Raw genomic sequence first — 15,789 nt, 5'->3', positions numbered from 1 at the left:
CACCCGCTTCTGTTTCAGGGAACATCAGACAAACGGATGTATCAGATGTCACACAGCCTCAGACTTCTCCAGTGTATCAGCAGGTGAGTTTATGCTGGTAACACAGCAAATTGCTGTGAATTTGTTTGTAACTCTGTCACGGCTGCGCATGAGCACATGTATAAATGGAATTGAATTGTGCCGGAGTCTGCATCTTTTTTTATTACAGAAATGCAATAATCTTTTTCTTGCTCCCTGTAACAGAATTTCCCTTTACAGTCCCTGGTTCAGGGGTTTTCTTTTCTGAACGTTTACGGAGGCTGCACCGCCGTACCGTGAGCGCGAGAGCCAATTGCTTTCCCCACCATTATAATTTATCAGCAATTTCGAGAAATATTTACGAGGCTGCTTGGAGTCGCAAGCGTGCAAGCTGATCACCTAATGGACAGTTTTTGATGCAACTGTTATTCTTGCCCTTTATAGCACTAGATCAAGAGGAGACAGGATTTTATCCCTGGTCAACAAAGTTGCTCCTTCTTCCGTCCTGGCCTTACAAGGCCAGCTCACCTGAGATGGCGACAGCAGCAGCAGCAGCAGCAGCAGCAGCAGCAGCAGCAGCAGCAGCAGCAGCAGAAGAAGAAGAAGAAGAAGAAGAAGAAGAAGAAGAAGAAGAAGAAGAAGAAGAAGAAGAAGAGGTTTTTATATGGTGACTTTCTCTACCACTTCAGGCAGAATCAAACTGGCTAATAAGCACTTTCCCTTCCCCTCCCCACAACAGACACCTTGTGAGGTCGGTGGGGCTGAGAGAGTTCAGAGAGAACTGTGACTGGCCCAAGGTCACCCAGCTGGCTTCATGTGGAGAAGTGGGGAAACCAACCCGGTTCACCAGGTTAGCGTCCGCCGCTCAAGTGGAGGAGTGGGGAATCGAACCTGGTACTCCAGATCAGAGTCCACTGCTCCAAACCTCCGCTCTTAACCACTACACCACACCAGCTCTCTAAGATTTCCTGCTCTTTCTGATGCCAGCTTCCTTTTTTTGTTGTTGAAGCTGATTTATGGCGACCACGTGGGGTTTTCAAGGCAAGAGACGTTCAGAGGTGGTTTGCCATCGCCTGCCTCCGCGTCACAACTCTGGTATTCCTTGGAGGCCTCCCATCCAAATACTTGCCAGGGTGGACCCTGCTTAGCTTCTGAGATCTGATGAGACCAGGCTAGCCTGGGCTATCCAGGTCAAGGCCAGCTTCCCAGTAGCCTGTATAAAAGGCCTGCTTGAAGAGTTCAATGCAGTCCCGTGGCGCAGGGTAGTAAGCTGCAGTACTGCTGTCCAAGCTCTGCTCACGACCTGAGTTTGGTCCCAATGGAAGTCGGTCTCAGGTAGACGTCTCAAGGACAACTCAGCCTTCCATCCTTCCAAGGTCGGTAAAATGAGGACCCAGCTTGCTGGGGGTAAAGTGTAGATGACTGGGGAAGGCAATGGCAAACCACCCCGTAAACATAGTCTGCCTAGTAAACATCATGATGTAATGTCACCCCATGGGTCAGTAATGACCTGGTGTTTGCACAGGGGACTACCTTTACCTTTTAGTACAGTTCCACCCATCAAGTTGTCTGAATTAGATCACTGGTTGATCAACCTCTGCGCTGCCTGGTCTGTCTGCATTCGCTGTCCAGGGTCCTGATGCTATGAGCTCTTACACACCAACTACCACCTTAGTATTTCCACAAGGGATGCTGGGGATTGAATCTGGGACCTTCTGAATGCAAAGATGATTTGTTCTACCTCTGAACGATGACACTTCCCTAAATGAAGCTGTCATATACTGAATCTGATCATTCAGGATCTGTCAAGGTCAGTCTTGGCTACATTGACCAGCAGCAGCTCTTCAGGGTCTCAGGTCACGGTCTTTCCCATCACATACTACCTGGTCTGCTCTGACCTGGATGGCCCAGGCTAGCCTGATCTCATCAGATATCAGAAGCTAAGCAGGGTCGGCACTGGTTAGTGCTTGGAGGGGAGACCACCAAGCAAATCCAGAGTCATGCAACGGCAAACCACCTCTGTCTGCCTCTTACCTTGGAAGCCCTACGGGGTCACCATAAGTCAGCTGTCACTTGACAGCACTCTCCACTTCCCCCACTACCTGGTCCTTTTAACTGGGGGTGCAGAGGATTGCACCTGGGATCTTCTGAATGCAAAGCAGATGCTCTACCACTGAGCCACAGCTCTACCCGGTTAGTAATCCGTGGCTGTACATTGTCAAGAAACTGCTTAAGCCTCCCCCTGTTGCCTTGCTCCGCTGAGAACTTCCATGAGCCTATAGCCATTTTCAGTCATTCAAAGCATGCACAAAAGACAAGGTCCTGATTGCACGGATCAAGCTAAGATGTATCCAGTTGGGCGTACACAGTGCTCCCTCCAAATGTTTGCCTGTCCATGTGGATGTCTCGGTTGGACAGGGAATCTGGGGAATGTGAGATAAAGTGACCAGATGCATCCAAAAAAAATCCACAGAAGAATGCAGGGCCTTCTCTGTGGTGGTCCCTAGGCCTTGGAAAAACCCTCCCTGCAGCTGAGTGCCTTCCATCAAGTCTGCTTAGTTTTAAACGCCAGATGAAGAAGAAGCAGAGTTGGTTTTTATATGCCGACTTTCTCTGCCACTTAAGGAAGAATCAACCCAGCTTACAATAACCTTCCCTTCCCCTCCCCACAACAGACACCCTGTGAGGTAGGTGGGACTGAGAGAGCTCTAAGAGAGCGGGGACTAGCCCAAGTTCACCCAGCTGGCTTCATATGTAGGAGTGGGGAAACAAATCCAGTTCACCAGATTAGCCTCCGCCGCTCATGTGGAGGAGTGGGGTATCAAACCCAGTTCTCCAGATCAGAGTCCACCGCTCTTAACCACTGCTCTTAACCACTACACCATGCTGGCAGCGTGCTCTTTTTTCCCTCCTTGGCATTTGGGTTGATATATACTGTATATATCCTCCTTTCCCCTCATCCTCTTTTGTTGCTACCCTGACAGATGAAATCTCCCTGTTTGCTTTCTTTAAAATTGGTTCTACTTCCATCAGATTTTAAAGAAGTGGGTTGTTGTTTTTTAAGGCCATTTGATTGCCTTATCAATTTCACGGCTAATTTTGGGGGGGCTTTTTGCTGGTTCATGCGTTTTAGTGATATTCATCAGATATTTTTTTTCTTTTTAATTAATGAAGCCAGAAACAGCTCTGGGTGCACGTGGACTGAGCCTGTGGAAGTATAAAACGGTTGAATTAATGAGCAGAGATGCTGCGAATTTCACGGTGAACGTGTTCAACAGTCAAACGTGCCATGTTCGCCTCTGGCCATCGATCAGATGCAAGCAAGCCAGCACAAAATGACTCAAACGGTTGCCACTGGGTTCTTGCAAAACTGAGCGTGCACGAAAAGGAGCGCTAGTCCAAACAGTTGAACATTACTTAGACGAATACCAAATGGTAGGGTTTTATTATTTTTAAAAAAACCAGTTTTTTTTTTAATGGTTGACGCATAATTTGTGATTGATTTGTCTGTTTAAAAGCGGGGAAGCATCGATGCATACCTATTCTCTCCAGTATCAGAGGAGCATGCCCATTAGATTGGGTGATGTGGAACACAGGCAGGACAATGCTGCTGCAGTCGTCTTGCTTGTGGGCTTCTTAGAAGCACCTGGTTGGCCACTGTGTGAACAGACTGCTGGACTTGATGGGCCCTGGTCTGATCCAGAAGGGCTTTCCTTATGTTCTTATGAGCATGCCCATGATATTAGGTGCTGTGGAACACAGGCAGGACAATGCTGCTGCAGTCGTCTTGCTTGTGGGCTTCCTGGAGGCACCTGGTTGGCCACTGTGTAAACAGACTGCTGGACTTGACGGGCCTTGGTCTGATCCAGCAGCCCTTTCCTTCTGTTCTTATGTTCTTACTTGATGTATTGTTATTGATGCTATGATTGATGGAGGCGGGTTTTTTATCATATTGCTGACATTTTTTAATTGTAACCTTAGGACTGTTTTAATCTTAAGAGGATGTAAGCTGCTCTGAGCCCGACCTGTCAGGAAGAGCGGCCTGAAAATCTAATAAATAAATATTTTGTTTTACAGTGGTATTACTGCACGGCCTGTTGACCTTATGAAGCTGGTTATTATAAAGGTGGACACACAGTTGCCGTGGTTTGTCGTGGATATTTTGCGGCATCTCACCAAAGAGAAAGGAGAGAAGGTCTCCGTTTGAGAGGTACACCGTAGCTGGACTGCACCGCTGGGCTATTTGCTGAGCGGAATTTTCCATTTGTGTTAGCAAGCACGAACACCGGAGCCGAGATCCATCTCAGGGGCTTCTAAGGCCTCCTGGCGTGTGATCAGGCGTTGTCCTGCTGGGATGAGAGCTCTCCTCCATCAGGCGGGGCGGACAGCCGACGACCGAAATGCCGGCAGGAGCCCTTTCTAAATGCTGCATCTTGGCGTCTCATCTCTGTGATGGAGAAAGAAGGCGCTGGCACTTGGTGGGACGAGGTGCTTCAAAGTGAGGCACGGGTGAGGGAGGTGGGGGGTATCCTTCTCAAATCAAGGAAGGTGCTGAGATAAGTAGACAGAGGCGGCCTCGGCAGCATAACCGGGAGGAAGGAGGGGGGGTCGTGTCTCTGAGATGCTCAATCACTTTGCTTGCTAAAAAAAAAAAAGGTGAGATCCAAATGGAAATACTCAGGACCATCAGCTTGTTCCCAAAAGTCCCGGCTGGCTTTCATGATGAGCTTTTAGTGGAGAGGCAAGATGGCCATTTGACAGCAATGCTGATTCTATGACTTCTGGCAGATCATGAGAGGGAGGGCAGGGCGGTTTGCATCAGTGTTTGGCTCTCGGGCTCTTTCTTGCATGGCCAGGGTAGTGCCGATCACCACTTTGGGGTCAGGAAGCAACTATCCTCCAGGCCAGATTGGCCAGGGACCGTGGAGGGTTTTTTTTTTTTTTTTTTTTTTTTTTTTTGGCCATCTTCTGGGCTTGGAGTAGGGGGTCACTAGGGGCATGAGGGGGAGATAGTTGTGAATTTCCTGCACTGTGCAGGAGTTGGACTAGATGACCCTGGTGGTCCCTTCCAACTCTATGATTCTATGATCTATGAAAGCAGATACTGATTGACACAAGCAATGGGAGCTAGTACACATGGAGGAGAGCTCAGCCGAAAAGGCCCCCTTTCCAGGGATCTTTCCAGTGGTACTCCCCCACCCAAAAGAGGATGACGATGATGAAGAAGAAGAGTTGGTTTTTATAACACACTTTTCTCTACCTTTAAGGCGTCTGGTGAACCAGGTGGGTTTTCCCGCTCCTCCACATGAAGCCAGCTGGGTGACCTGGGGCTAGTCACAGCTCTCTTAGTGCTCTCTTAGCCCTACCTCACGGGTGTCTGTTGTGGGGAGGGGAAGGGAAGGCGATCGTAAGCCGGTTTGATTCTTCCTTAAGTGGTAGAGAAAGTTGGCATATGAAAACCAACTCTTTTTCTTCTACTCCTCCTCCTCCAAGCGGCTTACAATCCCCTTCCCCTCCCCACAACAGACATCTTGTGAGGTAAGTGGGGCTGAGAGAGTTCAGAGAGAGCTGAGATAACCTGGAGAGGTGCGGCCAGTCAGAGAAGACAATCTTCACTCGGATGGATCAATGGGCTGATCTAGTACAAGGCAACTTCACGCATTCGTGACATCCCCCAAAAGAAGCGTGCCCGGTACCATCTCAACCGGATTTTCAAAACTGATATTTTAGCGGGCCGTTACTTCGAAAGCCTTGAGCAGTCAGTTGCCGAAATGGGCTTTTCTCATGAGTGTTTTTAGGCTGTTAGCATTTAACTGCTCCTGGTTTTATGGGCTCGGTTTTGTTGACATACTGCAGTTTTTCAGCTGTTTACGATATTGTGGTTTTTAACGTGATTATGACTGTAAAGTGCTTTGGGTGGGTAATGGAAAGGTGGGGCGGAAATTGTCAATAAATTTTAAGTAAATAAACTCATCTGGTGCCCCATTTACGATACCTACAATGCAGCAGCTGTGATACTGATCTACCTTACAGGGTTGTTGTTGCTAGAGTAAATGTGATAATACGTGGGGTGATGGCTGAGCTTTACAGAAGTTCAAAGAGCTAGTAAAGGCTTTTCCAAATGATCAACATGTTTTACATACATTGCCTTGGATCCAGTGATGAGAAGGAGGAGGAGGCGGAGGGGGGAGGAGGAGGAGAAGGGCAACTTGAGAGGGAGGGAGATCTTAGAGGGCAACATGGCCATCTTCTGGGCATGGTATAGGGGTCACTGGGGGTGTGGGGGGAGGTATTTATGAATTTTCTGCATTGTGCAGGGGATTGAACTAGATGACCCTGGTGGTCCCTTCCAACTTTATGATTCTATGAGGAGGAGGAGGAGGAGGAGGAGGAGGAGGAGGAGGAGGAGAAGGAGAAGGAGAAGGAGAAGGAGAAGGAGAAGGAGAAGGAGAAGAAGAAGAAGAAGAAGAAGAAGAAGAAGAAGAAGAAGACCTGTTTTATCTCGAATTTGAAAATGAGGGCAAAACGCGGGGAAAGGCAGAGGGAGAGCAAGGCAACCTCTGACTGTAGGAAATGGCAAACATAATCAAAACAAAGACCCACAATCGTCAGAGGGGTGACCGCGAGGGAAACGGCCAAGCATAAAAGGCCTAAGAGACTGATCAATGTACTCATTAATAGATGATTTAAAATGTGGAGCTGATTTTCTTTAGACTGCGCATTATTCCTCCTTGCCTTCCCTGAAAGACTCTTTGGGATTGATGTCACTGTTACAAATGATCAAACACCCCCCTCCCTTCCTGTGCACAAGCAATGTATTTTAAAATAGTTTGCCAGACAACAAATGGTTTTCTTCTGCGTTAATCAGTCAAGAGAAACGGCTTGTCTTCATTAAATACACTCACAACATCACTTGTTAACTGAGCTGTTGTAATATTTATGTTAATTGGCTAAATAAGTGATTAATTGGTTAAAAGGTAGCCGGTTAATATATCCAAAAAGCATTAATCAGTGAACAGCCTAGCTAAATACAAACATGGATGATTATCCCGTGGCTTAGTGCAACCATATAATTAAGAGGGGCACGACAGGGAAAACCTCATCTGAGGCACAAGGAACCAAAGCGGGCATCCCAAGTCATGGGATATTGACAGTGACCAAAATCAATACCTGAAGTTTCTTCTTCTCTGTTGGAAATAATAAAGACACAAATGCAGATAACCCGCTGAAACAAGCACTTGCACCAATCCCCTGGATAATGTGCATTTCCGCATTCACAGCTCAAAGACCGGCTTAGAAGAAGAGTTGGTTTTTATATGCCAACTTATTCTACCACTTAAAAGGTAAAGGTCCCCTGTGCAAGCACCGGGTCATTCCTGACTCATGGGGTGATGTCACATCCCGACGTTTACTTGGCAGACTTTGTTGCCAGTGCCTTCCCCAGTCATCTTCTCTCTACCACTTAAGGGAGACTCAAACCGGCTTACAATCACCTTCCCTTCCCCTCCCGACAACAGACACATTGCGAGGTGGGTGGGGCTGAGAGAGCTCTTAATAGAACTGTAACTTGCCCAAGGTCTCCCAGCTGGCTTCGGTTGGAGGAGAGGGGAAACAAACCCAGTTCCCCAGATTAGCCTCCGCCGCTCATGTGGAGGAGTGGGGAATCAAACCCGGTTTTTCAGATCAGAGCCCACCGCTCCAAACCATCACTCTTAACCACTACACCATGCTAGCTTAAGAAAGTTCCAGTGACTATTACTTCATGGAAGAAACCAAGGGGCAAAAAACAGAGGAATGGGACACCATAATGCACCAAGAAGAATGTGAGTCATAACTGACCATGTTCTTAACTGACCGTGGCAACCCCAACCACAGGACATTCAAGAGATGAGCAGAGGTGGAGCACCATTGCCTTTCTCCAGGTAGCAACCTCAGTCTTCCTTGGTGGTTGCCCATCCTTTCTTTCTTTCCCCCTGTTCTTAGACTGAGGACTTGAACAATAAAACCATAAAACTTAAATAAGACCCATCTCTAAAAACACCTCCTTTCGTCTCTTCTCTGCGGCCTCCAAAAAAAGAGCAACAAAATAAGCACGCTGAGGGTCAGAGTCCTCTAAGAGGAAATGAACCTTTGACTCTAAAGTTGCTCGAGAAGATGTGGACCATTGGTTAAAACATGGTGTAAGAAGCCCCATGGTGCAGAGTGGTAAACTGCAGTACTGCAGTCCAAGCTCTGCTCACAACCTGAGTTCGATCCTGACGGAAGTCGGTTTCAGGTAGCCGGCTCAAGGCTGACTCAGCCTTCCATCCTTCTGAGGTCGGTAAAATGAGTAGCCAGCTTGCTGGGGGTAAAGGGAAGATGACTGGGGAAGCCACTGGCAAACCACCCCATAAACAAAGTCTGCCTAGTAAACCTTTAATCCATTTTAGCCTAAGTTGGTGGTTGCCCATCCAACTGCTGGCCATGGTGAACCCAACTTAACTCCCATGCCTTGATGAGTTCAGGCCAAACTGGGCTCTTCAGGTTATTTGGTTGGGCAACCTCCAAGGAAAACCAGGGTCGCGACACAGAGGCTGATGATGGCAAATCACCTCCGAATGTCTCTTGCCTTGAAAACCCTACGGGGTCACCATAAGTCAGCGGTGACTTGATGGCCAAAAAACCCCTGCAACCTCTATGGATCATTGGTGAGACGTTGTTCTCAACCCAACAGACATTGCACAGCAACCCATGCCATCGGTCGTGTCAACTTTCAATTCTCCATCACCAGACCACAGACTGTTAGCACGTGTGAACATTCGGTGAGACGTCCTAGCCACGTTAGCCAACAATTGCTCAGGCTTGCAAATAGATGATAAAATGGTTGTTAGCTGGAGAGGTGTGTAAGGAAATCAAACCAGCTCAAGATGTCAGCCCAGTGTGTGGCTGCTGTGAAAAAGGCAAACTCCATGCTGGCTATCATTAGATGAGGAAGGGCCGTAGCTCAGTGGTAGAGCATCTGCTTTGCATGCAGAAGGTCCCAGGTTCAATCCCCGGCATCTCCGGTTAAAGGGACCAGGCAAGTAGGTGATGTGAAAGACCTTTGCCTGAGACCCTGGACAGCCGCTGCTAGTCTGAGTAGACAATACTGACTTTGATGGACCAAGGGTCCGATTCAGTAGAAGGCAGCCTCATGTGTTCCATGTGTGAGGAGTAGAGAATAAAACTGCTGCTACCATACTGCCCTTGTACAAATCTATGGTGAGACCACACTTGGAATACTGTGTACAGTTCTGGTCACCACACCTAAAAAAGGAAATTGCAGAGCTTGAGAATGTACAGAAAACAGCAACCAAAATGATCAGAGGACTAGAGCAACTGCCCTATGAGGAGCGGCTAAGACGCTTAGGGCTGTTTAGCTTGGAAAGAAGGCGGTGAAGGGGAGACATGATAGAGGTCTATAAAATCATGTATGGTATGGAGAGAGAGGACACGGAGAAGCTGTTCTCCCTCTCTCATAATACTAGAACACGAGGTCATCTGCTGAAGCTGGAGGGTGAGAGATTCAAAACAGATAAAAGGAAGTATTTCTTCACACACAAATTGTGGAATTTCCTGCCCCAGGATGTGGTGATGGCTGCCAACTTGGAAGTCTTGAAGAGGGGAGTGGACATGTTCATGGAGGAGAGCGCTATCCATGGCTACTAGTCAAAATGGATACTAGTCATGAGGCATACCTATTGTCTCCAGGATCAGAGGAGAATGCCTATTATTTTGGGTTTGGTGGAACACAAGCAGGATGGTGCTTCTGCAGTCGTCTTGTTTGGGGGCTTCCTAGAGGCACCTGGTTGGCCACTGTGTGAACGGACTGCTGGACATGATGGGCCTTGGTCTGATCCAGCAGGGCCTTTCTTATGTTCTCATGTTCTTATGTAAGATAAAGCCAGAATTCGTTCCTCTGCAACAGCCACACAGGTCTAGGCGTGAGGTAAGAACCTACCCTCAGGTGAGGGACGAATCTGCTCTCAGGTGACGGACAGTGACCTGAGTTGTAACACTCACTTGCCGTTGATGACTCCATCTGGATTCAGCATGGGGATGACCTTAAAGATGAAGCAGTGTCTCAGGAGATCTGCAATGGGGTCACTGCTCAGGAGGAACTCCAGCGTCCCTTTCATTACCCAGCTGGCATTGCTCTCCCCAGGGTGGACACGAGCCATTAAGACCACGTAAGGACGGCCACCTAAAAAAAAGAACACAATAAATATTTTAAAATCAACTTCACTTTAGAGATATACCAATGCACCCCCCCCCCCAATTTCTTATAGTTTTCATGCATGTTTGGGATGACTGATTTTATCCCACCTATTCTATTGAGTATTTTCTGCATTTTTATACCGTATCTATGCCATTTATAAACAACAGATACAAAATAGGTATTGGTTTTCATGACAACCAGCGTGGCGTTGAATAAGAAGCCACAATCTTCAATAGGATATGGCCGTTTCAAATTCACAATAGTGCAGAATCCTTCTTCAGTCCTTCAGTCCTTCTTCAGTCCTTCAGTCCTTCAGGTTACTATAAGATGTCCAAAAGGTACTTCAGATCATGCTGCATGATGTGAAGTACCTTTTGGACGTCTTATAGTAACCTGATTTATACTTACCCTATGAGGGGTATGAAAATGATTGTGTATGACTATACACTCTTTAGAAGCAATTCTCTGAAGGACTGAAGAAGGATTCTACACTATTGTGAATTTGAAACGGCCGTATCCTATTGAAGATTGTGGCTTCTTATTCATCTGAAAATTGCACTTGAACTTATACATACTTGGTACTCTGCTGAGACCTTTGAAAGATTTTTTGCTCCTTTATTGTATATTTTGTACATACTATGTGTTGGTTATAGTGTGGTTACTTGGATTTGTACATTGTATGTTTATAGGAATCTCAGCAGCTTATATAAAAATTGCACCTTGTTTGTAAATGTTTTTCACTCCTATACTGTTTTCCTAACCTTTGGTATTAGTATGGAGGTGCCTGTTTCTCCCCCACTACCTGGAGGCTGGCATCCCTAACAAAGACATTTAGCTGTGCGTTCTTTTTCTTATTTCCAAATAACTTTGGTGGCTGCACCTTCCCCTCCCTCCCTGCTCTCTCTCTCTCTCTCTCTTTCGGTCTCTCCCTTCCCCATTGCGGTGATTTAGAGCTATTCTGCGGTCTCCTTGCCAAATGAAACTGATGGGATTGTACAGTTGTGGCCAGGAACTGGACTCCTGGGGGCCTCTAATGGACAACAGCTGTAAACAGCACAGAGCCAAGTCTGGTGCACTCCCTCCCTCTCTTTCTCTCTCTCTTCTCTCTTCTCTCTCTTCTCTCTCTCTCCAGTTGATGACTACGGCTTGAACAATTCTTATCTCTTCTTGGCAAGGGGAGGGGGGGAGTGCAGCATGTTAATTGAGAGCCTTTGCTCGGACTCATGCATGCCTTTGTGGGTGCGCGTCACAGATAAACACCTAGAGAAGGAACGAGTATCCTGCCTCTTACAGAGCCCTGCATTTTGTAGTGCGTTTTCACAGTCTGGCTCAATGATGCCCACCACCGCCCTGCCCCGGTGTGCGGCGTGAGGATCTCGAAAGCTCGATAGAGGGTCGGAGGGTATTGAAATGTTGGGAGTAAGGGGAGGTGCAGGGAAATAACAATGAGGTTTTTTTTTTTTTTTTACTTACTTGGTAATGTAAAGAATATATAGTTCTATCCTTGTTTTTGGAGTGATTATGTATCCTAATAGTATTTTTAAATTTCTTTAATGCTAATTGAATCTATTAGAGATTGGGTTACTAAGTAATGGAGTATATATGGACACTAGAAAGAAATAGACAATTTTAAATAAATATATACTAGCTCAGAAGGAATAGATAAATAGTAATATAAAGGAGTAACCTGATTAAGAATGGGTTAGAGGAAGTTGGGGGGGAGTTCAAATTATTATATGTATTTGATTAAAAAGGTATGCATTAAGCTAAGCAATATTATTCATAAATATATGGAAAGATAAGCTATATGGAATACCAAATAAGAAATGTATTATTTTTATGGAAAAAGCAATAAAAAGTATTTTTTTTAAAAAAAAGGATCTCAAAAGCTCATACTCCAAAAATCTTGTAGGTAGGGTTGCCAGGTCCCCCTTCGCCACTGGCGGGAGGTTTTTGGGGTGGAGCCTGAGGAGGGCGGGGTTTGAGGAGGGGAGGGACTTTAATGCCATAGAGCCCAATTGCCAAAGTGGCCATTTTCTCCAGGGGAACAGATTTCTCTCGGCTGGAGATCAGGTGTAACAGCAGGACATCTCCAGCTAGTACCTGGAGGTTGGTAACCCTACTTGTAGGTCTCTGAGGAGCTTCCCTTCCAAGACGGCCATCTTGTGCTGGGGCTAGGTCGCCAGTTCCAGGTTGGGGAATACCTGGAGATTTTTGGGGGGGGGTGGAGCCTGAGGAGGGCGGGGTTTGGGGAGGGACTTCATAAAGCCCACCTGGCAAAGCGGCCATTTTCTCCAGGCGAACTGATCTCCGTCACCTGGAGATCAGTCGTAACAGCAGGAGATCTCCAGCCACCACCAAGCTCTATCAGTTGAACTAATTTTGTCTAATGTTGGCCGGGGCGAGCGTCTTTCTTTATGCATGAACGGACTGTAATACAGCCTACTTGTAGAAGTTCTAATGTTATGTTTATTGTGTAGACACCTATGTTGCAGAGGTGTTAAGGTAGTGTGTGTGTGTGTGTTAAGTGCCGTCAAGTCGCTTCCGACTCATAGCGACCCTATGAATCAAAGTCCTCCGAAATGTCCTCTCCTTAACAGCCTTGCTCAGATCTTGCAAACTGAGGAGTGTGGCTTCCTTTTATTGAGTCAATCCATCTCTTGTTGGGTCTTCCTCTTTTCCTGCTGCCCTCATCTTTTCCTAGCATTATTGTCTTTTCCAGTGACTCTTGCCTTCTCATAATGTGACCAAAATACGATAGCCTCAGTTTAGTCATTTTAGCTTCTAGGGTCAGTTCAGGCTTGATTTGATCTATAACCCACTGATTTGATTTTTTGGCCATCCACGGTATCCGTAACCCTCTCCTCCAACACCACATTTTAATGGAGTCTACTTTCTTCCTGTCAGCTTTCTTCATTGTCCAGCTTTCACACCCATACATAGTAATAGGGAATATGATGGCATGAATTAGCCTAATCTTGTTGGCCATGTCTGTTAATAAATCATCATTATGCAATAGAAGCTTGGGACCCCCGGGAAGAATCATGGGGGGACAGTACTAAGATAGTAGTTATTATTGTCGTGAAATTCAATACGTTATTCTTTAGAGCCAGGGTGCAGTTGTTTTGTATAGCAACTACCGGGAAGTTGGCAACCCTAGCCGGGGCCCGAGTTTCTAAAAGTGTTCACAGGCACAACAAGGTTGGAGACTTCTGGTGTTCTTGATTCACACGTTGGGAAGCAGAACTAGGCTCATGCCAAGAATGCCACTGGACCAAAGTTAAGACCTTTTAACGTTGCGTCTTGCTTTCGCACACATTAGATAATTCACTATAGCAACTGTTTGCAACTGGATTTTCCATGGAACAAGAGCAGGTTATCCAACGTACAAGAAAGAAGTATTCAGGCAGGAAAATTCTGAACATAGACGAACCCTCAAAGAACCATAATTTACATGTTCACGTGAAGAAAGGGAGCGACTGCAGTTCAGCCGGAGAGCGGAGAAACCATAAATGAAATCCGAACGTTTGAATCGAAGCAGAGTTGCCATCAAACACAGTCACAAAGCCGATGCTCCATTCACCGTGAGAGGTAAGGAAGTTCTTAAACCCATGAAATCTGAGCCCGGCCCAGGTTTTTATGCCGGCCCTCCTGGATCTATTTTGCTCTTCGGTGTGCGGGGGAGAAAAATGTAACAACGCCACGGAGAATACAAAAAAGCACTTTCCCTTTATCACTGCAAAACCATAGCCGGCCCCCAAACATTTGCGATTTCAGAGCAAAAGTGCTTTCGGGCAGCCCCTCGCATTTCACAGATTTATGAAATCAACGAGCACAGACCACACGGGAGATTTCTGCGGCTGGACTTGGTACAAGAGATCATATTGTACATTCAAAGGGAGCGGACGGCAGGAACCTCCGGGACCTCTGGACTCAGCTCTGCTCACTGCCTGGACAGGACTGAAACAGATGAGACTTCCAAAGAAGTCGAGTTTGGCAAGACTGTAAATGCCTTGGGGCAGAGACCTTTGCACTTTTTTGGGGGGGGCATCAAATCACAGCTGACTTATGTGACTCCACAGGAGAAGAAGAAGAAGAAGAAGAAGAAGAAGAAGAAGAAGAAGAAGAAGAAGAAGAAGAAGAAGAAGAGTTGGTTTTTACATGCCGATTTTCTCTCCCCTTTAAGGAGGATCAAGCCAGTTGACAATCTCCTTCCCTTCCTCTCCCCACAACACACACCTTATGAGGTAAGTGGGGCTAAGAGAGTTTGGAGAAAACTGTGACTAGCTCAAGGTCACCCAGCTGGCTTCATGTGGAGGAGTGGGGAATCGAACCTGTTTCTCCAGATTAGAGTCCGCTGTTCCTAACCACTATGCCACGCTGGCTCACCAGTATAGCCTGGATTCCTCCCAAAGAAACCACTGAATGAGTTGCCTTCGATCCTCAAGTGTGTATGCTAACAATCAAGCAACGGTGTGTGAAACACATGGAACACATGAAGCTGCCTTATACTGAATCAGACACCTAGTCCATCAAAGCCAGTATTGTCTTCTCAGACCGGCAGCAGCTCTCCAGGGTCTCAGGCAGAGGTCTTTCACATCACCTACTCGCCTAGTCCCTTTAACTGGAGATGCCGGGGCCTGAACCTAGGACCTTCTGCGTGCCAAGCAGATGCTCTACAAACTGAGCCACAGCCCCTCCCCTATGAACACACATGAAGCTGCCTTCTACTGAATCAGCCCCTTGGTCCATCAAAGCCAGTATTGTCTACTCAGACCGGCAGTGGCTCTCCAAGGTCTCAGGCAGGGGTCTTTCACATCACCTACCTGCCTAGTCCCTTTAAATGGAGATGCCAGGGATTGAACCTGGTACCTTCTGCATGCCAAGCAGATGCTCTACAACTGAGCCACAGCCCCTCTCCATGACTCTCCAGGGTCTCAGATGGAGGTCTTTCACATCACCTCCTTGCCTAGTCCCTTTACCTGGAGATGCCGGGGACTGAACCTGGGACCTTCTGCATGCCAATCAGATGCTCTACAAACTGAGCCACAGCCCCACCCTGGTGTGAACCAGCTGCTAGGCCAGATTGCACCTAAGGACGACTTAGAACAGAAAAGACCCCACTGGGGAGAATCACTCCGGCAGCCCCCCCAAAAAAGAATGTATGAGTGCCTCAACTGAGCTGCTAGACTCCTGATATGTGCACACTGCCCTGGTTGTGTAACGGGCGGAGGTCCTTCAAGGCGATCCTCCGAGGCCGGCTCTTTAAAAGCATTAGGTGACTGCTTTGAGCAGAGCCCTTATTGAATTCTGGGGAAGGTGCCAGAGAGCTCAGGTTAGCTATTTATCTCTGCAGAAACCTCATGTGGCACATAACCTTCTCGGGGAATGTAAATAATAAAAAGGGGGGGGGGAAGCACAGGAACCTTTTTCCGCTACATAAAGCCTCATCCAACACATCACGTCTTGTTACACCGCATTACATTCTGACATGCCCAGAATATAATGCGGGGCTAGGAACAGATGCAGCCTGG

The 15,789-nt window shown here is 47.0% G+C and overlaps 1 protein-coding gene across 1 annotated transcript in view; it reads right to left on the bottom strand.

Moving 5' to 3' along the window:
- Nucleotides 1-15,789, bottom strand: part of AGBL1 (AGBL carboxypeptidase 1) — a 351,974-nt gene that overhangs the window by 233,536 nt on the left and 102,649 nt on the right. The window contains exon 17 of the mRNA XM_056866097.1: nucleotides 10,060-10,240. Within this exon, the coding sequence (XP_056722075.1) occupies nucleotides 10,060-10,240 (181 nt within the window). The remainder of the gene's footprint in view (nucleotides 1-10,059; nucleotides 10,241-15,789) is intronic.

The sequence above is a fragment of the Euleptes europaea genome, chromosome 20 (genome assembly GCF_029931775.1).
Source record: "Euleptes europaea isolate rEulEur1 chromosome 20, rEulEur1.hap1, whole genome shotgun sequence".
Taxonomy (NCBI): Eukaryota; Metazoa; Chordata; class Lepidosauria; order Squamata; family Sphaerodactylidae; genus Euleptes; species Euleptes europaea.
Note: the sequence above shows the minus strand (reverse complement) of the source record. Positions and strands in the feature narration are given on the sequence as shown.